General features: G+C 44.4%; 1 protein-coding gene across 1 annotated transcript; it reads left to right on the forward strand.

Moving 5' to 3' along the window:
* The first annotated feature begins 254 nt into the window (after positions 1-254).
* Positions 255-8,650, forward strand: galnt6 (UDP-N-acetyl-alpha-D-galactosamine:polypeptide N-acetylgalactosaminyltransferase 6 (GalNAc-T6)). Its single transcript, XM_027011912.2, has 11 exons — positions 255-489; positions 1,730-2,239; positions 2,831-3,003; positions 4,349-4,498; positions 5,265-5,499; positions 5,980-6,097; positions 6,193-6,393; positions 6,703-6,834; positions 6,924-7,025; positions 7,212-7,370; positions 7,531-8,650. The coding sequence occupies exons 2-11, from the start codon at positions 1,761-1,763 to the stop codon at positions 7,642-7,644; spliced, it is 1,863 nt and encodes a 620-aa protein (XP_026867713.2). The 5' UTR covers positions 255-489; positions 1,730-1,760; the 3' UTR covers positions 7,645-8,650.
* The last annotated feature ends 1,446 nt before the right edge of the window (positions 8,651-10,096 follow it).

Raw genomic sequence — 10,096 nt, forward strand, 5'->3', positions numbered from 1 at the left:
TATTTACATCTAAGGCAGAGCTTGCAAACGTATTGCATCCTACCTATTACTTGAATTAAGTTGTCTCTAAAATTTTCAATGAAAGAATATGTGTAGTCGGATCAACATATTTTTAGAGTAGTCTAGCATAAAATGAAAAAGCTTTTCAAGTAGTTTTAAGAAAGTGGGTTGTTTTTTTTTGCGCCTGCGCACCATGCTCTAGGGCACCGCTAGAACGAATCCGTCGACATTAGGACCCCGGGGACACTCGTTAATCGTTTGGACGAATGGCACCTGTTGCGTTCAAAGGGAAGCCGGGAGGCCAGTATAGCAATCCGCTGATCCGTACCGCGCCTACTTAATAGGGTAGCCAACGCGAAGTTGGTGCTTACGCCATCACTCCATTCATTTCGTCTTCCCGAGAGAGTTGCACGCTGAAAAATAAAAAAAAACAACGAAGAATAACGCATTGGTCTGTCCTCTTTTACTATCTCGGTGACGCTTCTACAGGTAGGTTAAACTCTGAAGATTTGGTGACTAGTCTCGCAGCTTAGAATATCCGCCCCGTCTCTCCGGCTTGTTTCCGCAACACTGTTGATCATAGGTCCCAAAGGCAAATTTCGCCTCTGTTCTTTGTCATTGGTTATTGTATTTCAACAGAAATATTATTCTCAAATATTCTGCCCGTCTTTATTTTTATTTTAAATAATCTGTTGTGAATGGGAGAAATCCGTTCTTACGCATAGTTTCGAGTTTGGAAAATCCACCTTTTAATTACCTTAACTCAGTCTACCTTCAGAAACAGACAGTTGTTTCCTTGTTGGCTACATTTAATAAAATGAGTTTCCTGTGTAGGTCTTTTAGTGTTCTGTTAAGTGCACGTCGATGTTCAGGAAGTAGACTTGCATGATACGAAGTTATCGGAATATTAGACTTATCGCTTTAAAGAACTCCGAAAAGATAACAGTCGGCTCCATGTCACAGTTCTACACGAGAGTTACAGTGACTGGTGTCTATGTTGGTAAAGTTTGTTGTATTCCCTATAAAAACGTGTATACTGCGGTAGGTTTTACCGTACAGTCATCTGAGGATTGCTGTAGAAGATTCTCTACGCTTTGCATTGTTCTGAAACAGCTTCTGTCCCAGAACAACCAGTTTGTCAGAATACTGTGACAGACAGATCCACACAGCCTGCAGCCTTTGTCGGTATTAAATCAGAATCAAAGTGGTTCCGAATCACACAGGTTTTTTTTTAGCTTTGTACGTCTGAAATAAATGGTAATTTGTTGAAATATCACAGCGTTAGGGGCATGTCAAAACTGTCTTGTCAGTGCCAAGTGTCGTCTGTAATCATGCTTTGCTTAACGGCTGTGTTCCCTTTCAAAGCTCTGAGAGGGCCTGTCACTAGTGTGTGGGGGGTGGGTGGTGTCAGTCTTGATACCAGATGAGCTTCAGTGCGGCAACTACAGTTCACCTGACAAAAGACGGATTGCCACGCAGTCTCTGCAGCGTCATCGGTATGGGGTGTGGCAATCCGTCTTTCGTCAAGTGAGCTGAACTTTCTGCATTGACGCTCATCTGACATCTGAGCAGTCCATGTTTGCAAATGATGGAAAATGCGCTGGCTGCATATTTGTAACACCTCTCCCTGTGACGGGGACATCTGCTGTGCTTGGAGCAAAATTGCTCGGTTGGTAAACGTTTGCTCCACTTGTTATCGACTGGTCTTGTGTCCCCTTGATTCCTGTAGTCCTTAGGACCCTGGGGCTCATCTGGCAGTGATGCGCCTACTTCCGAGGCGTCGCCTGTCCCCCCTGAAGCTGGTGTTGCTGGGCGGCACGCTTTTCATGCTCGTACTGGTGGTCCTGCAGAGGGATGTGGGCAGTGGGACCCAGGAGCCCTGGCTGGAGGACCTCTCGCACCGGAAGGAGCGCGTGATGGAGATGGTGCGCGGGGCCATCAACAACTTCCCCTTCCAGATCAGAGCTCCACAGCCCCCGCTAGCAGAGAGGTCTCCCACTATCGACGAGAACTGCCCCCCAGGCTTCTACACGCAAGCGCAGCTCATGCCCTGGATACAGAGGCCTGCAGAGGACGCCCAAAGCCCTGGAGCAGGGGGCCAGGCTTTCCAGAAGGACGAGCTCACCAAGGCCGAGGAGAAGGAGAAGGAGGAGGGAATGACCCGCCACTGTTTTAACCAGTTCGCGAGTGACCGGATCTCTCTGCACCGCAGCCTCGGCGATGACACGCGGCCACCAGAGTAAGTGGTGAACCCAAGCCATTGTAATTATTGTCTGTAATGCTGTAAGTGATATATTTAATAGGCTGTTAGCAGCAAGCTGGCGGGTATGTATGTATGTGGGGTTTTTTTTACATTTATTTTTATTTATTTATTTATTTTTTGAGTGTCAAGTGCTTTATATAGGGCAGGTTGGTATTTACACACGAAAGCAGGTGAGCTGTGTTCTGTTGACTCAAAGGCTACTGTTGAAAATGTACAAGCACTGGTCAAATACTCGTTGTTGATAGTGGAATGTACTGTTCCCAGGTAGAGGGGCGGGGTTTGGCCTGAAGGACCTGCTTCATCAAATGTACAATTGCCAGGAGCAGAAGGCATTGCTGCAGTGTTTCTCATATTGCTCTACCCTTTGATGGGTTATTTGGCACCAATTTAACCTGGCTAGGTTTGGTTCCTTGGGCATGAGGGATCAGGCAATGCGCTCAAGTAAATTGTGCTGTTAATTGGGATGAGCTGAGCCAGCGATGCAATTGTGCCAATGAATCCGCTCATGGTAATAGGCAGTGCCCAAGGCTCGTCATGCCCCCACCCCACATGTTTTGTTCACATCAGGTGTGTGGATCGCAAGTTCAAGCGGTGTCCCCCGCTCCCGACGACCAGCGTGATCATCGTGTTCCACAACGAGGCCTGGTCCACGCTTCTTCGCACCGTCTACAGCGTGCTGCACACATCCCCAGCCTTGCTGCTGAAGGAGATCATCCTCGTGGACGACAAGAGCACAGCAGGTGGGTGCGTCCTCGCCTACGCCGCGGTTCCATGCCTCACCCCCTCGCCTGAACCGCGTGGCCTGATCTTTAGCCCTATCCCGAGACTCCACCCCTACTCCAAACAAACCGCCTGTTCTGTGCCGGATGCTTGAGCACTTGTTTGCACAGCGTGTCCTGGATCCCAATGGGGACGGCACGTTCAGACCTAAGCAACGAACAATCTCGCTCGATTATCAGCCCTGGGTTTATTGGGAATAGGGGTGGCTAGCTTGGCTCGCACAGGGCAAAAGTCCACAGCGGTTGGGCGACGCCCCTGCTTAAACACACGTGGCTCTCATCATCAGTGGATTGTCACCTTTAGTCGGTGGGTTGGAGCAGAGGGGCCATCAAACTTGAGGATTCTTCCTGCCAGGCACTGCCGCGGGCCCTCCTGGTTCAGAATGTACCGTATCATGCTCGTTCTGGGTTAACTGTAGTAAGGCGCTCGTGTGAAAGGGGGAAGTTGTTGAGGGAAGTTAAATGGACTCGAATGACATCTCACCACAGGAAATGGTGTCTACCCTGCATGCATGCATAACATTTGTCAGTTAGGTGCCTTTTTTTTTTTTTTTTTTTTTTTTTTTTTTTTTTTTAAATATATATATCTTGGTGCGCTTTAAAAAATAAATAAATACAAATTTTATAGCATTCAACAGTGGTGTGTGTGTGTGTGGGGTGGGGAAGCAAGAACCTGAGCGCTGCTTTGCCCACAGCCTTAGCTGTAAGGCATCTCATTCATGGCGTGTTGCCGTAGTCATGACCTAGGACAGTTGTGCAAACCGTTGCAGGCATTGTGTTCCACGGCGACGTGTGCATGATGGGGGCATAATGTGCTGAGTCGTCATCCCCACCGCAAGAAATACCTGCTGTGAACACTTCAAAACATTTTTTTAAAAGTGGGTTTTTATAGAGGGGTTTGCAGAGACCAGCTCATATGCAGGTTTTAATGGTGCCTTTTTTTTTCTTTTTTTTTCAAGCAAAGTATTTTTCATTATAAATATTAGTTTCTTTCATGTCAAAACAAGAAGATAACATGCAATGAGACTTTTTTTTTTTCTTCATCTCTGATGGAAGCAAATTCATTAATCGACAGACTATTTCAGCATGAGGCAAGATGTCGCACTAAATGCATCTCATTTGCACATCTCCCACTGTGAGTGATGTGTAAATAACGCCTTGGGTGCCTCGTTACGGCTGTTTCCTTGCTGTTGGCCGTGGGTGGCTGTGTCTCGCCCCCCCCCCCCCCTTTTTTTTTTTTCATTTGAATGTGTTTATTTATTTCAACATGCACCCGTTTTCCCTGGGCTGGTGCGCCTTGCTGCAGATCACCTTCACTCCCAGCTGGACGAGTATGTAAAGATGTTGAAGATCGTCAGAGTGGTGCGTCAGCCAGAGAGAAAGGGGCTCATCACAGCGCGGTTGCTGGGGGCCAGTCACGCCCAGGGCGAGATCCTCACCTTCCTGGATGCCCACTGTATGTAGCCCTTCAGACTTGATCATGAATCAGCATGCTCACTTCTGACAGCCATATGAAAACTGCATAGAGTTTTAGGTAATCATAGCTTTAGTGCCTTTGTGTCATTTTAATTAGGGAATATGGTGGTTAGTGTTATGGTGATTCTCGCAGGAGGCAAAAATTTAATCACCTGTAAATTACTTCTGGCCTTTTCCTGATATCTTGATATATTGCATTTTGATTTTCTTAGCAGATATGCAAACTTTAAAGCAGCTTTATCTTAATTTGTTTGATTATTTTTTTCAGTCGTAAGACACTTTAGTCTTAACCCTCGCACAAGTGCCTGTAGCTCACCTGGTATAGCAGGTAGAGTAAGGTGTTGGCAACACCCACGTGCGTTGGGTTCAGTTCCCAGGGATCTCACACACTTTTGTTCCGATACATGTGATGCAAGTTGTTCTGGATAATGACGTTTACTTTTACTTAGTTCTTGGCCATTTATCTTATTTGGTTGGTAGATAATGTATTGTTTCCTTCTGAGTGTGTCCATGCTTTTTCTTGGAGGAATTTTTATTTTGGCAGCGGGTCACTTAATTTTCACTGCAATAAAGGAAAGTCAGTGAAAGTTAACTGTTGCCACCTGACTTCTACCTTCCCATGATAGTTTCACAGACACTCGGGCAACAAAAAAACCTGTAGAGCAAGTTATTGGAGTCAGATGATGAATGCTGGGTTCTAGTGTCTACCAAGCCCCAAAGTCACTTCATCGTTTTTCTCCTCTCAGGTGAATGCTTCCATGGTTGGCTTGAACCACTGCTCGCTAGGATTGTAGAAGAACCGACAGCTGTCGTGAGCCCTGACATCACCAGCATTGACCTGAACACCTTCCAGTTTAACAAGCCTGTGGCCAGTGCACGTGCCCACAACCGTGGAAACTTTGACTGGAGCCTGACCTTTGGCTGGGAGGCTATTCCTGACTATGAGAAGGCAAAGCGTAAGGATGAAACCTATCCTGTCAAGTGAGTAGGGTTTTTGTTTGTTTGTTTTTCCGCTTTTTTCTCTTGTTCATTGATGCACCTATATACATACACACACACTCAGGTTGCCTTGCTGTGTTGCACTTGTCATTTCATATAGAAAGTTATTGGTAAACACCATCAGCATTTTTAAGTGTAGCGCTGTTGTGTTTTATTTTTGATGTAGCTTTTAATTTCTGCCGACCGTGGGATTTCCACAGCAACAATTATTAACCAGTTTCAGATAGCTAGTGTACAGGAGTGGTCAGTTACGTGAAGTGCAGTGAAGCTATCCACAGATCACTGTGCTTTTAAAAACAAGCTGATTATTGTTCCCCTGAAGTAGCTAATGGACTCAAACCATCTACATTAAACCACATTAGACTTTTATACTCAAAATATCTGCTTATAATTCAGTTGAGCAAGTTCTGTGGTGTTGCTGGGTATATTTGTTCCACAACTCATCACTCGTCCTGCTCCTAGAACTCCAGCCTTTGCTGGTGGCTTGTTTGCCATTTCTAAAGCCTACTTTGAGAAGATCGGAACATACGACGACAAAATGGAGATATGGGGTGGAGAGAACGTGGAGATGTCCTTCAGGGTTAGTTCAACTTCTTGGAATGCTTTTTTTTTTAATGTGTAACCAGAGGATTTGTTTCTGTGTGGTGATGATAAATTGTCCTTCACTGCGAGCAGGTGTGGCAGTGTGGTGGTCAGTTGGAGATCATCCCATGTTCGGTGGTGGGGCATGTCTTTCGCACCAAGAGTCCACACACCTTCCCCAAGGGCACTGAGGTCATCACCCGTAACCAGGTACGCCTGGCTGAGGTGTGGATGGACGACTACAAACTCATCTACTACCGCCGCAACCAGCAGGCATCAAAAATGGCCAAAGAGGCAAGTGACCCTTCAACTCCAACTTCAACGTTTCCTGCCAAGTACTTACTTTTTACTTTTTTTTTTTTTTTTTTCGAAAGCGACGTACAATTATGACCGATTACAACTTGAGCAACTGAGGGTTAAGGCCCTTGCTCAGGGGCCCCCAACAATGGCAACTTGGCAGTCAACCAGCCACCTTCCAATTACAAGTCAAGAACCTTAACCACTGAGCTACCGCTGTACTTAACTGTGTTCTATAAAAAGGACTGACTATCCATAACAAGACTTCCTGCCTAACCGCGACTGTTTTTGTTTTGGGCCACACAGAAGAACTACGGTGACATCTCCGACCGGCTGAAACTCCGAGAAAGTTTGCATTGCAAAAACTTTTCCTGGTATTTGAACAACGTTTACCCGGAGGTTTTTGTTCCCGATCTGGTCCCTGTTCAGTTTGGAGCAGTGAGTCCTCCTCGCCGTTCATTATGCTAACCGACTCCTTAAGTGCATCGAATTCCACCTGTTGATGCTGTTCTTATGCCGCTGTGTAGATCAGGAACATGGGGTCTCAGTACTGTGTGGATGTAGGGGAAGATAACAATGGAGGAAAGCCAGTCATCATGTACCCCTGCCACAACATGGGTGGGAACCAGGTACAGCATCAGTGTAATGAAGTGTTGTCGTCTTAGTTTCGCATCGCGTTAGGTGCAACGTTAAAGCTTTGCCTGACTAGTTTGACAACCTTCCCCTTGTAACAAAGCTGGTCCCTGGGCAGGAGTTACATCTGTGTTGTTGTTGTTTTTTGTTTGTTTGTTTGTGTTTGTTTTTGTCCTTTTCAGTACTTTGAGTACTCGTCACGCAAAGAGCTGCGACATAACATAGCCAAGCAGCTGTGCTTGCATGCTAGACCCTTTCCGGACCAGGTGAAGGTGGAACTTTGCCAGCTGCAGGGACGCGGCACCAGCATCGCTCCCGAGCAGGAGTGGGTCTGGGTCAAGGTACGTCACGTCTCCATGGGTAACCACGTGCCTTCTGCTCTCCATCCCCGCGTCTAAAGTCGTAACACCCGGGGAGTCTGAGTCGTGTCATTAGTAATTTGTTTGCGGGGGATCACTCATGTCCTGTCGACCTCCTGTTTCGCTTTTTACTGTTTTCCAGGGGAGGATGTTGAGGAATCCTTCCTCTGATCAGTGCCTACACCTGAAAGATGGTCAGATAGTAATGAGCCCCTGTAATGCGGAAGACCTGTACCAGCACTGGGCGTTCAGCTGACCCCTCCTATCCAGCAAGGATGTCGGTGTTCGTGACCGCAATATCGGGACAACCTTAACGTAACTCACCACTGTATGGGTATTCTATATCCACGCTATGGCAAGACCAAAGACCTCAGCATTTTGCATGTGTTGACGGGACGCTCAGGGCGATAGAGCAGAAATGCTGTCTCTGATGTACAGGACATAAGCACACCTGACAGCAGTGTTTACATGAAGCCAAACCTTTATTGTACAGAACCTTTTTTTATGATGGTTATATTTATGTTTTTAAAAAAAAAAAAAAAAGGAAATATTTTTGAGAATTCCACTCTTGATGGGACATTGTATAGGTGATGTGTCATAAAAGAATTCATTTATAAATTATAGGTTGTCCAGTCAGGGTTGCAGTATCTCCAAAAGGCTGATTTCCATGAGGTGAGATTTTTCAGTTAGCCAAGTAAAGAAAGCCAAAAAAGGTTTGGGCAGTCATTACGGACGTGTTTTACCTCCTCACCTACTGGACCGGGCAGGGTGCTTATTCAGCTGGTGAGGCAAGCATCTTAATTCAGTTCCTGTGATAAGTTTAGTCATTGTTACTTTGTTTTAATTAAAGATTCCATATCTTTATTATTGGACAGAATATTGAATGTATTAATTTTTTTTTTCTTCTTCAACAATGCCAATGATATTTTTGACCAACTGTTACTCATGTGCCTGCATTCTCTAATTATTCTTTGAAATAACTTTTTTATTGTAATGTAAATGTTATTACAGTATAAATATTATAATAAGAACAGGGTCCTAATAATGTGTGTGTGTGTGTGTTACTCAGGTTACTCAAATTAATACCACTGGATTTTTTTTTTCAGAATATTAATCATCTTTCTTTTCATCACATAATGTTTATTTCCACCCACTGCAACCCCCTGCCAAATGAATGATAATTAAAAAAAAAAAACCTTATTATTAATGAAGAATGTATCAAATGAACACTGTTTAACCTTTATTAAACTTGCATAATTTTTTTTGACTAATTTTAATTCACATGCAAGTTTGAGCCTCATTTTCATAATTTAATATGTGCTAGCTGTCCATCCCTCACTGCATGGTTGCATGGAAGCTATTTTTGAATTCGATGAAGGAAAGAAGACATTAAGGAGTGGTTGCAATAGACGACTTTATTAAAACATAAAGCTTGTAGTTAAGAATTTAAAAAAGCGCTCTTATCTTCGATTCGTCCAACTGTAAGCTCCCTTTTACACTCTGAAACGATAGCTGGCGGTCTATGGTTTAACCTAATACAACAATAAGTCTTGTTTTGTTATTCATTTACGGTGAACTTGAATTCCGTTTTTCTCAAATGTGTTCCTCTGATTCCCCGTACTGGATTATTGACCAACACATCTCAAGTAAGTACGAAGCGGAATTTACGCCTCCATTCGCGGTCCGTTGTTAACGTTTACCAGACTCCAGCATGTCTTTAACCTTTTCCCTCAACAATCCTAACAGTTTCTACAGTATGAGTGAGTGTGAGTTCAACCGCACCGCCCCGGTGTGAACTAGTTAGCGGAACGTTTATTTTCCATTTCGTGTTTACAGTGTTTTAAGAGGAGGATCGAGGCTGTCCTCATTGTCTTGTATGGGCGTGTGTCAGATGCATAGTGATTCGACACATTAACTTTAGTTTCACGTATATTAAAGTGCCACTTTTTTTTAACAGCAATAATAGGTTCGCTCTTGACTAACCCATATTTTGTAGTGTGTACCATATACTTAATTTCTTTCAGTTAAGGGTTAAAGGCCAACGTTTGTATCAAATGATAAATATTTTTGTTGTTGTTTTTTTTTTTAAATTATTCCTTGTGTTCAAGATGCCATTCGTTTTGGTGAGTGTAAAGTGTCTGTGTTCCTGTTTGAGGGTGTGTTCTCAGTCATTCAGCAAATCCCATATCTAAGGTCTTTACGGGTTACTTCCAGAAGACACGTACTTTGTTGGCTTTGGCTCATTTTGTCCACAATGCCTGTTTACCTTACATTAAGGTAAAAGCCAACAAAACAGTTTGTGGGAAAACATGTTGAATGATGAGTACACTACAATGCTTTTTAAATGTGAATGACAAATATAGGGCCAAACAATAATAAAGCAGTTTTTTTGTGTGTGTGCGCGTGCGTCTGCATAAAATGTATCTGTTATTTTACCATTTTATGTGTGTGCGCACACATGTGTGGGCACCTGTACAATATCAGGTTAATTATGGGGATATCGACCGTTTGTCAGCATTCCTCAGAAGGAGCTCTTACCATGGTGGCCGGTACATTGAGGCAGGCTTTCACACAGCTGCGCTCCCACCGGGACTATTTGCCCCAAGGAGGTGCTGCCTTCTGACTATGATGACATCACCAAGAGCATGTGTCTCCATGAGTTATGCTTCAGTGCCCATCAGAACCCAGCCGCATTCTTACAGATTCTG

This window comes from Electrophorus electricus, chromosome 22 (genome assembly GCF_013358815.1).
Source record: "Electrophorus electricus isolate fEleEle1 chromosome 22, fEleEle1.pri, whole genome shotgun sequence".
NCBI classification, from domain to species: Eukaryota; Metazoa; Chordata; class Actinopteri; order Gymnotiformes; family Gymnotidae; genus Electrophorus; species Electrophorus electricus.